Below are 14,136 nucleotides of genomic sequence, written 5' to 3' on the forward strand. Positions count from 1 at the left end.
ATGGTGCAAAAGCCACACTTATCTGTGGTATAAGAATGAGTACTTGGAATGCAGTTAGAAATTATACTGCTTTGAGAACATGATAGTAGTAGTAGTTTCTTTTCTGTGTTCCATGGCCTCATCAACTTTTATTTCTTCATCTTTGAGTTGGATACATTTGTGTATTTTGTCTTTTAAAAAAAAAGCTCATGAGGGTCTGGAAAGACACTCCTGTCACTAAAGTTACATGTTGTTCAAGCTTCAGAACCTCTGTAAAAAAGCTGGATGTGGTGTGCACGCCTGTAATCTCAGGCTTTGTTAGAGACAGGCAGACCCCTGGGGATTGTCGGCCAGCTGAGAATATTTGATGAACTCCTTTCCCATGAAAGGCCCTTTTTCACAAAACAAACAAACAAAAAAAAAACCAGGTGTATGATAATCAAGATTGACCTCTGGCCTCCTCTGCACACACATAAACACAGACATGCCTACAAAAACACACACATGCATGCCCACACTCATAACAGTAGTTATGTGTGTTGTGTAATATTTTGTAAGTAGAGTCTTTGGTAAGAAAATCAATGGTGACTGTTACAATCAACCCAGTCAGTGTGTGTTAGGGAATCTCAGAACACTTGCCAATTTGACTAACAACTTCTCACTAATGATGCTACCATGCATATTTTAGAGAAAGATCACAATACAACAGGGCAGTTTTCTTAGAAACAACACACATACACAAAACAATGTTTCTACACTTTTTTTGCTTGAAAGAGAAGATTTTGTGATATGAGAAAAGATACTCCAAATATAAAAGGTGGATTTTTGAGAGCTCTGCCTCGAGGGAACCAAAATCCTCAAAAAGAAGCTTCAGCATTTATGTCAATATTGTGAGTTTTAGCTAAGAATCTTATATTTTTTTCTGAGCAGTGATGTCTCACGTCTTTAATCCCACTATTCAGGAAGCAGAGGTAGAGGCAGGCAGACCTCTGAGTTCAAGGCCAGTTTGGTCTACAGAATGACTTCCAAGGCTACACAGAAAAACCCTGTCTTAAAATGAAAAAAAAAATAAAAATAAACAAAAAGTTCATATTTCCATAGCTTTTGTCCCATGCTACCAGTTAAAAAGATTGCTATGTTTATTGTTAAATAAGGACAAAATTTAACTGAATTGTGAATCTGGGCACAATCACATGTTTTCCTTATATATACACTAATCTAGCACTCAGAATTTTACCAACCTAGTTTAAAAATAAATAAAATAGTCTTCCCCCTCTTTACTATTGCTAATATTTTAAAGATAAGAAAGAATTTTTGCTACCTTCCTTAATAATCCATGTCTATGCAAGCTCAAATTTCCATAATTGTCTGCACAGTAGGCATTCCTGCCTCCCTCCCTAGCCCCTGATGAAGGAGCTGTCCAACATCTGAACTTCAGTTGTCCGTTTCCCAGGATACTGAGTGTGTCCTGACTGTGTACTGTAAGTTGTATAAGGATTTGGGAAAGTGTGTGTTAGATCTATAACACCACCCTCAACATTACATTTTAAAGGGATTTTAATACTTCCATTTGTTTCTCTGAATCCGCAAAGTATACTAGTTTAGAGCAATGCCAATCAAGGCATCCGCCATTTGGATAGGCTGGAATAATATGTGGGATCAAGTCTGGGAGTTCAAGCTGAGGCTATTTGTGGCGGTAGAAGAAATGTAGCACTTTAGGCACAAGATTAGAGGGTAAACAGTGAATTCTTAAACGGGCTCATATCACAGTAAATATGGGGAGAGTACTTTCAATAAGATGGCAATACCAACGAGTTGAGATGTTTGCGATTTTATGTTCTTAGCTTTAGAAAAACATTTAAGTGGTCACTGTCAGAAACAACATATGTAAATTCTACTTTTGACATTTTAGCTTGAGTATCACTGGGTCCCATATTAACTGAGAGAAGCCAGGAGGTGCATGCACCCTTAATGGGGAAATACAAGGTACTTACCGGAGACAGGGTTGACTCAGTGGTGGAAATGTATGCTCCAGGTGGCTGCCCAGCAGGCTGTGATTCAGGAGAGCCTCCGAATCTACATGTTCTCCTCAGCGAAGTCTATTAAGGGAGAGGAGAGGAGACAGGGTAAGCCTGGATAACAATTTGAGAAGCATAGAAGTACATACATTTCAGCATAGCCAACAGGAAGAAGGGAACAGATCTGTGATAGTTCAAACTATAGTCACAGAAGCTAAAAGTACCTGTGTATCTATCGGGTTCTGGAGGGCTCAAGGAATTTCTCAGAGAGTGGAAATCCAAGGCAGAGTAGACCTTCATGCTTCTCAGGCTGCAGAAGACTTTGGGAAATGAAGAGGGAAGTGAACCCAATTCGAGACAACGACCTTCAGATGCTATAGAAACAGTTTATGCAGAACAAATGTTTCAGCCATGTGTTAATTTTTTATTGTATAATTGCCTTTACTCTTTTCTTTGTTCTCTGTCCTTTTTCCCTTCCTTTTCATTTTCCTCCTCTGCCACCTCCTTTCTCATTTCTTTCCAATTTTGTTTTCCTGTTTTACTCTTTACCTCCTCCTCTGATTCTCCTTTTCTCAATATTTTCCCTTTTTTTCATCTCTTTTTACTCCTCTTTCTTCCTTCTCTCCCTCATCTACTCTGATCTTTCCCCTCTCCTCATTTTCCCCTGCCTGTGGCCCACCCTTAATTGTCTCTCCAGGTATTATGCCATCTGCTGTCAACCTTTGGTTTATAGAAACAAGATGACCCCTCTACGCATCGCATTAATGCTGGGAGGCTGCTGGGTCATTCCCATGTTTATATCTTTTCTCCCCATAATGCAAGGCTGGAACAACATCGGCATAGTTGATGTGGTAAGTATGTGTACAAAACCTTGGGATTATTATCCACTAGGTTTTGCTAGGCATTTTAGCTAAGCAAACACCACTAAACTGGGTAGATATTTTAACAGATGTTATAATAGTGGTCTGAGCAACATGTTTAAATGCCTACTGATGCCTTAGCCAAATGTTAGTCAAGACCCTCTGAATTATCTTTCCAATGAGAACTTGTGTTTTTAAAGGTTTATTTATTTATCATTTGAGAACTTCATATGCGAGCACAATGTATTTAGATCACATGGAACCGACAGCCTCAAAGTTTACATTTCCGTGTCTGTCTTAGATTCTTTTGCCTGTGCTATGATAAAATACCCCAACAGAAGCAACTTAAGGGAGAAAGGGCTTATTTTAGCTCACAGTTTAAGAGATCCATCATGGCAGAGAGGTCAAGACAGCAGGAAACTAAAGCAGTGAGTCCCTTAATATCTAAAATCTGAAGAGAGCAATGGAACTGCTCAGTCTTCGTTTTTTGTTTGTTTGCTTGTTTGTTTTGGCTTCTACATTCCAGAAGTCCCTGCCTAGGGAAAGGTCCTACCCACAACTAAGATGGATCTTCCCACACCAATTACCACATACACCATGATCCTTCCCAGCTATAAATAGTGGCACTCCTTGCATGTGATTCAGATCCTGTCAAGTTGACAACTACCTCTAACCAACACAATGTCCAACTTTGCTTAGTTTGAGCAAGAAGGTTGATGAGTTGTTTTATCCTCAATCCCCCATCCTCAGTAAAGGACCAGGAACGTCATCCTTCACCATGCCCAGGTTATGTCTGATTGCCCTGGCTTGTCTTCAGCAAGACTCCTGCTAAGTTGACTTAGCTAGAACCCTGCTTTCTCCTTCCATTTACTCTTAGTAATTTTCTGCCCACTGATCCTCATCAACTAACTCCTTGGCTACAAATCCCAACTTTTTTTCCTTTGGTGCTTTAGAGTTGAATCTAATCTCCCTACGCAAAATCACAGTATTTTCTCTTATTAAAGGCTCCTTAGCAAGTGTTTCAAACAATTTTTTAATATTACTATAAATCAGATGGGACAGTAAACACTTTATATGTAACCCCAAAAGAATCCTTTTGGGAAGAGTATAGTTATGACTGTTTTAAAGATGAGCAGGTTAATTTGCATTCTCCATGATACATCGTTCTTCTGTAAAAAGGATTTTTATTTATTTTTATTTTTAGTAACTATTTATTGATATTTATAAATCAGTTCCCAGAACTTGAGGTATATCATATGCCCAGAGAAGCCTTCATTCTATTTCATATTGAGAATCTATAAGGCTTACACTGCCTAGGGAAAGACATACCAGGTGAATGGAGTCTGCCAGGGAATGACGAAAGTTTTGGCATAGAAGTCAAAAAATAAGCTATGAGCCTAGCTCTGTTAATGTCCAACATCCTGAAGGGAAGTTGGTGCTGAGTGATGTCTAATGTAAGTTTAAGGGGATATGTGCCACATATGTCAGGCTTTGTCCAAACACTGGGTATTGTTTTCCAGAGACATAGAACCAATAGGGTGTTTGTGTGTATATGTTCATCTATCTGTCTATACATCTATCTGTCTATGTATCTGTCATCTATTACCTATCTATCTATCATCTATTATCTTCTATCTATCTATCTATCTATCTATCTATCTATCTATCTATCTATCTATCTATCTCTTTATCTCTTTGTCTATTACCTATCTTTACCTTTTCCTGCGTCTGTTCATTTATCTACCGATATACTTAGAGAAAGAAAAAGAGAAACAGAGTCAGATATATAGACATATTGTAACTGGTCCACATTGTCATGGAAATTGACAGTTCTCAGCAAACTAGAGACTCAAGAAAGGCGATATTTCAGTTCAAATCCAAATATAGGAAAAACTGATGGCCTTCATTAGTAGTACAGTAATACAGTAGTTCCCACTTATTTGCTTATCTTGTTCTATTCAGGCCTTTAATAGGGTTAGATGCAGTGCTGAATTGGAAGACAAAGTGGATTTATACATTCTGTCAGTTCAGAGCTTAATCTCAACCCCAAATATTGTCATTCTCAGAATCGGGTTTTACCAAATATCTGGATACCCATGGCTTGGTTACACTGGCACATAACATTAACCATCTCATTGTCAAAATTATCCACTCTGGCTTTCCAAATTATAATAATGATTAAAACTGATAGTCCAGATTCAATGTTAGGACTGCACGTTTCTAAAGGAAAATGTCAGGCAGCCACTTAAAGCCAGTCCTAAGATCTTGCTAGAGGTAGAGAAGGGAACAAAAAGAAGAAACTAAGAGAGAAGAATGAGTTCAGACCCAAGTGGACCAGAAAAGAGAGAGTTGCCTTCTTTTCTGAACACCTAAGGATTTTAATTTCACATTCAAATGAGTCCCATGGCCAAGACATTTCTGAGCAAGAGTTCTTGAGCTTCTGAGAAAATCCTCTAGGCAGGAATCAAGAGGTCTGGGCTCTGCCCTGGGAGAAGCTGCAGATAATTTCTTGAATCCCAAACCATTTATTTCAGTTTGTTAGTTATTTTAAAAATCTGGAAGAGAATGAAATACCAATTTGCAACAAACACTAATATCCAAATAATAGAAATAATAACTGTCAACAATGTTTCATACTTACTATGTATCAAGCCCTATGTTAATCAGTATTTCAGTGAACCACATTCAGGGACATTCTTTGCTTAGCTGAAACACTTATGCTTTGAAAGCTGGGCTTGGCAGAATTGCTCTGCTTCCTCCTCAAAGCTTACAAATGGACACTATACCAACTTATTGAAGGGGATTTAACATTGTGAACAATGTCTCCTTTTTCTTCTTGGCTACCATTTACTAAGCACTTTAGTTAATGTACTAAATTCTTCATGACTTAACGTCATTTGGTCCATACAATACTACCATTCTTCACAGCCACTCTCTAAAGAAAATCTTGACTTCCAAGTCTATGGGTTAAGAGTTGCCCTACTTGTTCATTTAACTATTCAAGAAATATTAACTAAAAGCCCATCATATTTGGTTGATTTCTAAGAAATCAATTTCAACTTTTGTGGCTCTTATGATCTAATAAGAGAAATCACACTATATTTCAAATGTTGATTTTTTTTCTGAACGAATGCAGAGGCCTGCAGTTGGGAGCATGCTTTGCTAATTCTAAGAATGTCAAAAGCAGAGGTTGGAGAGCTGGTCTTAAGCCAGATTCTTATGTTTCTTTGTTTTTTTCACTTTGAACAATCAAGGGCTTTTAAATTTTACTTCATAATTGGAGGGTTCAGGGCAAAGGAGGCTTCAGTGGCATGACCGTTTTGTGTCTCCGAAGAAACATTATAACCAGTCTGCAGAAGATGATGATAGGGTGACAGGAAATTGGGAAAGCACTGGGAAGAGACTTCAATGTTCCTGCTAACTGATGATGGTGACACGGAGTAGGATAACAGTGACTAGAAGTGTCCAGAAGTTGTGAGATTGCAGATCTTCCCTTGCTGTATGTTTATTGGGTACCTGTGTTTCTGGGTGCTAGGTCTGCGTTACTAAAAAAGAGCAGGTAATGGTCCAAATACTTGTAACTTTATGTCCACCCAGTGAGATGCAAGCAATATATGATACACTAAAGATAAGCAGATACCTAGAGTGTTAGGTGATAATGACTATATTTTACTTCAATATGGGACTGAAAATATGGCATATTAAGCTAAGAATATGTACAGCATCCATACCAGGTGGCTCACAACTGCCTGTAATTCCAACTCCAGGAAATTCAACACCTCTGGCCTCCTTGGCAACCTGCTTACACGTGAATATGCCCACATGTGGGTGCACGCACCCACACACAATTTTCAAATATTAAATCTTAAAAGGTGGGTTGTTAGCAGATTGGAATTCTAAATAGGGAGTTAGAGTAGGCTCTATTGAGGAGGTGACATTTGAATAAAGACTTTGAGGAAATGGGGGAAATATACTTGTAGGTATCTTGGAGAAGCATACAGAAGGCAGAAAATAGCTGATATAAATCTCCAGAGGCAAGATGTGACTGACAGGCCATTACAGAGTTAATGAGGAGGTACAAACACAAGACAGAAGTTTAAGAAATAATAAAATAAAATACAAGAGGGAGATAATGTACTCATCTGCAGGACATTTAAAGCATCAGGTTTAACTTGGAGTGACATGGAGTTTAATATAGGGTCTGAGCTTAATAATAGTGAGATTTATAATTTTTTGAAAGAATCCTCATTTTTTTCTGTTAAAAAGCAAACATAAAGGAAGTCTGTTAAAGCGATGTCATGGGTAAGAGACAACAATGGTACTCTAGCTTCAGTGAAAGAGCAATGGAGACTGTGATTCAGAACAGGTGTATTTTTAATATTAAAAGGATCTTCTGTATGGTTAGAAGAGAAATGTGAAAGAGAAACATTAGTTAAATACAACCAAGGTTTTGGTCAGTGCAACTGGAAAAATCTAGTGAATAACGATTGACTTCAGCTGGGAATTCCAGATTGGAAATGCCACAAGGTAGAATGTTTGTGGGCTACGGAAAACACAATGTAATTGTGAAGAGTCTGCAACACAGTAGAAATCAGCTTAATATCAAATATTGATATTTATGGGAATTCTTTATCAAAAACAAACTCAAAGTTAAGTCATTCTCAGAGCAAGATGCTATTTCAACCCATACAGTAGATGTGCCTGTCTGGGGAATGAAGCTACCTAAGAGAAGATGCCTCAGAAGTAAAAGCCAGTAATGGAAGGTTAGAAGATACAACTAAAGAGGAAACAAAAGAAGGGGAAAATTCTAAAAAGCCAATTCAAACCACATTACAAGTAAGGATAGAGAATGAATTCTGGGCGTGGTAACAAGCAGTCTAACCACAACTATAAACATGAATAAAATATACTACCAGTGTCGGGCATTGTAGTTCGTACCTATGGTCATGGCACTTCAGAAGCAGAGCCAGGAGAGTTTCTGGATCCAGCCAATTTAAATTACACAGTAAAAATCCTGTGCAAGTCCAGTCTAGACCAAATCCCAGCATGGAGTGGGAAGTTGGACACACAGTCCCACCCCTAGCCTTGGAATGATTGGACGTTGTTAGCTGCTGGGAAAGGAAAGGTCAGCTTCTCCCAGAATCTAACTCCTAACGAGCTAACTATGCTACAGTGAAAGATCATACATCCAAGAATATTTTGGACATAGAGTATGACCTGAGAGTTTTAAATTGAAATAAACACTTTTCTCCCAAGTTTTAATCATGGCATGTTATCACAGCAATAGAAACTATAACAAAAACAACACCTTGCAGAAAAATTCATGCCAACCGGACTGAAGAATTCACAGTATGAAAAGGAACACAACAAAGATGTTCCAAGATATGAGGAAATGTCATTAAGTGGTGGACAGGAGAATATTTATCATGAAGGGGTAAAGATTTCTTAATGGGCCACAAAGGTACTAACTGAAACTACAGGTTCTTCAAATTAAACCTGCAATCAGATGACACTAGCAAGAAAGCAATAAACAAACCAAGAATTTGTAATATGTAGATTTGACAATGGGCATATCCAGAATATAGAACTATTAAAAACAAGGAAAACCTATATAGATGTATATTAAGGGGAAATTACCTGAACATCACTTCTGAAGACAAATGGAAAAGTCATAATTTAACATCTAGATGTCTAGAAATGTGTGGTGAAACCATGTTCTCAATGTGAACAGCCCAGATTAAGTTAGACTTTATTTTGGCTTATTGAATTTGATTCGAAATTCCAGTTAGTCGGGTGAGGTAGGATAAACATGAAACAGAGCACAGAGGACAGAGTACATTAAACTTAAGAATACTGTCATGGATTAAATCTGAAGACACAATTACAAGAATGTGGCCTGAGAGAAGTTGAGTAGCTTGCCATTCTCATCTAGTCTCAGAGGAGGAACCAGAACACCAATCACGAATAGGAGCAGAAACTCATCCCTCCTTTCCTATGAAATGCATGCATTCAAACCACATGGATACCCGAGACACTGTCCAGGATTGACTCGTCGGCCATTAGGTTTCCTCAGGATGCTCACATGACTCAGACTATTTCCAATATTTTGATTGTCCTCCAGAACTTGACAGTCAGACACTATTGCTGAAGACACCACATACTTTAGTCACAGAACACTGAGTAATTAAGCTGGTACTGACCCTCATCTCTACTGACTAGCTTTCATAGTGCTGGAAGATGTCATATGCTACCAGAGGAGAAAGGGAATCATCATTCATTCTCAGCTGTGACTTCTATGAGCTACAGTAATGACCGGCTTAGAAAGACATAACACTGGTCAAATAGTGGCATGAATCTCATGGGAACAACTAATCATTTTCTGATTGAACTCATGGCTCCATTCACAAGACAAAAACCCACACCTGCCACCATTATTAGGCCAAGAATCTAGAGCTAGACAGATCACAGACTCTGTACAAGAGTCTACTATTATTCTGCTAAATGGATATAGCATTAACTTATCTCCTAATGGCATTATCCCCATAGATTAATTCATCTCTCTCAGCCTTCATCAGAGATGCTTCTGTTTGCAGTAGACCATGACCAAAAAAGTTACCCACAACTAGCCAAGGTGTAGAAAATGTGAAAATATAAAATATTCAGCTCTAAACAAAACATATGCACCACACATCCCAGTCCAAACTCTGGGATCATTGTATAAAGAACATTAGAGTCAGATGTTTTGGATGACCACAACAAAAAAGTGTCCCTTGAATACATCAGGACAGCTGCACATATGAATCCTTAGTGGTCGTGAAAGCATGCACAAGATCTGTGAAAACTCAAGCCGGACCAAATCCCAACACTGAATGAGAGTTAGGCATGATGTTTCACTCCTAGCACAGAAGGTGCTGGCAATTATTAGTTTCTGGGAGAGGAAGGATCAATGTTCTCTAGAAGTATAGCAACTAATAGGTCTGCTATGCTCCAGTGGAAGATCACAATTTAAGTATATTTGGGAAATACAAATTTGTCTTGTTAGAAAGCAAAAAAAAGGCACAAACTTGGGCAAAAGAGGAAGAGAGGGTATCTGGAAAGACTTAGACAAGGAAGAGTTAATGTCAAAACACACTATATAAAATTCTCAAAGAACTAGCACAGTCATACACAGAGACTGTTAGGAGGGATGAGGGAAGAGGAAGGAAGAGGGAGGGAGGCAGAGAGAGAGAGAGAGAGAGAGAGAGAGAGAGAGAGAGAGAGAGAGAGAGAGAATATCAAGGAAATTGGGAAGAACTTTCAATAAACCTTAAACAAGCCCACAATGAGTTACAGATTTGCATAGACAAGAATAAGTGCTGGTGGGGATTTGGAGTACCAGGAATAATACTCCTAGTGGAGTGGCAGAAATGTTAATTGATGCAGCCTATTGGGAACCCATGACTGTAAATACATGGTTATGGCTGAGAAAGGCATTTGGGAGACATCAGGGAGCCCACTAATATCCTATACTTTGATATGTATGACTATGTCTTAGTTAGGGTTTTACTGCAGTGAACAGACACCATGACCAAGGCAACTCTTATAAGAACAACATTTAATTGGGGCTGGATTACAAGATCAGAGATTCAGTCCACTATCATTTAGGCAGGAACATGGCAGCATCCAGGCAGGCATGGTGCAGGAGGAGCTGAGATTTCTACATCTTCATCTGAAGGCTACTATCAGAATACTGACTTCCAGGCAGCTGGGATGAGGGTCCTAAAGCCCACACCCACAGTGACATACATATTCCAACAAGGCCACACCTACTCCAACAGGGCCACACCTGATAGTGCCACTCCCTGGACCGAGCATATACAAAAGCCATAACATTCCACTCCCTGGCACCCATAGGCTTGTTCAAACACATGAGTCTATGGAGGCCAAACCTAAACATAACATAATGCAAAATACATTTAGTTCAACCTCAAAAGTCCCCACAGTTCATAGCAGCCTCAACAATTTAAAAGTTCAAAGTTCAAAGTATCTTCTGAGAGTTATCCAATGACTTAATAGTAATCCCTGAATCAAGTCAGGAAATCAGCTGGGCAAACTTTAACCAAACTCTGCATCTCCATGTCTGATGTCAAAGCAGTTTTCAGATCTCCAACTCCTTTTTCATCTTTTTGACTGCAACAAACTTCTTTTCCTGGGCTGGACCCACTCCCTGTTAGCAGCTTTTGTCAGGAGATATCCTATGGCTCTGGCATTTCGAAAATCTTGGAGTCTCCCAGGCAGCTTCAATGTTACAGTTGCTTGTTTCAATGTCTGGGATCCACACATGATCTTCTGGGCTCCTCCAATGGGCTGGTGTCACTTCTCCAGCTCTGCTCTCTGTAACTGTAAACTCAGGTTGATCCACTCCACTATGGCTGCTGTTCTGGGTTATCATCCCATTGTACCAGCATCTCTAGTAGGCTGGGGTCTTCCACAGCACCTAGGCTTCACCAATAGCCCCTCATAGGCTCTCTTCACAGTGTCAAGCCTCAGCTCTTTTGCGTGACCCCTTCAGTCCTGAGTGGTCAACTACTTCTGAGGCTGCACCTTCACCAATGGCCTTCCATGGCCTCTCACAGTGCCAAGCCTCAGTTACTCTTCATGATGCCTTCAAAACAGTACCACCTGGGTGACTCTTACAAATTAGCAAGTACAGTTGCAGCACAAGGTACAACCATGGCTATTTTCTGTGCTTTCAGAAAACACTTCCCCAAAGATTTCACCTCAGTGATGTTAGTTTCTTCTTAATCACCACTAATTTCTTAGCTCCAGTTAACCAGCATCAGTTGTCCCAGTTGTCCCTTTTATTTTTCACACTAAATCCAGAACCACATGGCAGGAGCTGCTGGGCTCTACTGCTTTCTGGGGCTGGAACATGGCCCCCTTATTCTATTACCAGCTTTCTATTTTCCAACTCCCTCTCTGCCTAAGCTTGGCTTTCCTGGAACTTGCTCTGTAGATTGACCTGGAACTCAGAGATCTACATGGTTCTGTCTCCTGTAATGCTGGGATTAAAGGCATGTACTACCATGCCTGGATTTAAACTTTTCCTCACATAGAACCTTCTTTGTTCCAGGCTGACCTTGGACTCAGAGATCTGTTTGGCTTTGTCTCTTGGAATTAAAGGTGTGTATCACCATGCCTGGATCTAAACTTAGCTGGGTAGAATCTTGTCCCAAAATCCCTTAATCTGTTATCTCCTAGTACATAGGGTTCAGTCCCATTTCATTTCCTGGTGGCCCTTTAGTACTTGAACCATATATTTTATATTTTTTCTTTCTAATCTTGCTATGCTTGTTCAAAACACTCTTCATGAGACTTAACCAGAGAACAAAGTTTCTGCTATGCTTTTTTGAAACTTCTTTTGTCAATGCAATTAATATAAAGCTCTTTCCCTGAGCCTCAGATATTTTTTAGACAAAGACAAGGACAAAAAGCAGCCACATTCTTCACCAAAATACCAAAAAACCAGTCTCGATGCCACATATTGAAATTCTCTTCTGAAACTTCTTGGACCAGGTCTGCACAGCTCAAATCACTCACAGCAACAAGGACTTCCATTTTCCTACTAGGATGGCTCATTAAGCCCCATTTAAAGCATTTCACTGCTTTCCAAATCCAAAGTTCTCAAATCCACATTCTTCCGAACAAAAGCAGCAATACCTGATACCAACTTCTGTCTTAGTTAGGGTTTTACTGGAACTCTCATAAGGACAGCATTTAATTGGGGCTGGCTTACAGCTTCAGAGGTTCAATCCATTATCATCAAGGTGGGAGCAGGGCAGCATCCAGGCAGGCATGGTGCCGGAGGAGCTGAGAGTTCTACATCTTCATCTGAAGGCTGCTAGCAGAATACTGACTTCCAGGCAGCTAGAATGAGAGTCTTAAAGCTCACACACATAGTGACACACCTACTCCAACAAGGCCACATCTAATAATGCCACTCCCTGAACTGAGCATATAAAAAACATAACAGAATATATATATATATATATATTATATTATATATATATATATACACACACACACACATACATATACACTTTATAAAACTCATTCACATATACATTTAATATTTGGGGTGCTGAATTTTATTTCAACAAAATATGTATTTTTAAGGAAGGCTTGGAGACCTAAGAATACCAATACATTAAATAGCTGATTTAAAGTAAGTGTTAGATTTGCGGAAATCTTTGGTAACTTTCATAATGACAATTTGAGTGGAATGACTAGGATAAGACATAAATGGAGTGGATTCAGCAGGAAAATAAGAAGAGATACACATCCCTTTGTCCATTAGGTGGAACACTCCAAGACCCCTAGGGATTCCTGAAACCAGTACATACATACTGCATACACTTACAATACTTCCTTATACACACACATGGAAAATTTCTATTTGTCTGAAAAAGATCAATAGCAATAATTACATTAAAGTAGAACAGTTATAACCACATGCTTCCATAAAATTTCACTAGTCTTGTGCTTTGGGCCATTGTTAAGTACAGTAGGGCAGACTTGACTACAAGTACCTCAATAGTCATTCTGATGACTGAGAAGGCTACTAGGTGATAAATGATTGTGTGACATATAATGCAGGCATGCTGGACAGAGGAGTGATTCGGCCCCTACATGAGACAGAGGAGGGTGGCGTACAATTACTTAATGTTACTCTAAGTGGCACACAATTTAAAACTTAGGGATTTCTTATTTATACAGTGTTTAAACTAGATGACCACAGGAAGTAAAACCTTAGTAGGTAAAATTATGAGCAATTGGACAACTGCAATGTTACATCTTCCATGGTTCTGAAATATCCACCTTTTCTTTCTTTCAAGGTCTAAAGCCTCTCTTGCTCATTTCTTAATATCAGTACTTTGGATACTGTACTTTCTACATCGGAAAAACCTTCATCAGTCCACTCAGTAAGCAAAGAAACAATTCTGGAAAGAGTCCAGCATCCCCCAGAGATCTGAGATTAGAATGATAGAGGGTGAACTTTTCAAATATTAACAAACTTGCTATTCTTTAAAGTGTCTAAAATGAAGAAAAAGAAAAAATGAAGAAACAGTGATTTTGATGCACTTGATCTTTATGGAGGTCAGAATCTGCACAGATCATAAGCATATTTGATAGTATTGACCTAAGACATCTTATTAAGGGATATTTGTATGTTATGTACAATTAGATAATGAAGAAAGACTGGGTAGACAGAATTGAGAATGATTTCTGACTATATCTTC

At 39.0% G+C, this 14,136-nt stretch overlaps 1 protein-coding gene across 16 annotated transcripts in view; it reads left to right on the forward strand.

The window, feature by feature from the left end:
• Positions 1 to 14,136, forward strand: part of Htr4 (5-hydroxytryptamine receptor 4) — a 185,314-nt gene that overhangs the window by 104,302 nt on the left and 66,876 nt on the right. For 10 of the 16 annotated variants that reach the window (NM_012853.2, XM_087592189.1, XM_087592192.1 and 7 more), the window contains 1 exon segment: positions 2,695 to 2,848. In NM_012853.2, coding sequence (NP_036985.2) covers positions 2,695 to 2,848 — 154 coding nt within the window. 16 annotated transcript variants of the gene reach the window in all.

This window comes from Rattus norvegicus, chromosome 18, assembly GCF_021556685.1.
Source record: "Rattus norvegicus strain SHRSP/BbbUtx chromosome 18, alternate assembly SHRSP_T2T, whole genome shotgun sequence".
Lineage (NCBI taxonomy): Eukaryota > Metazoa > Chordata > Mammalia > Rodentia > Muridae > Rattus > Rattus norvegicus.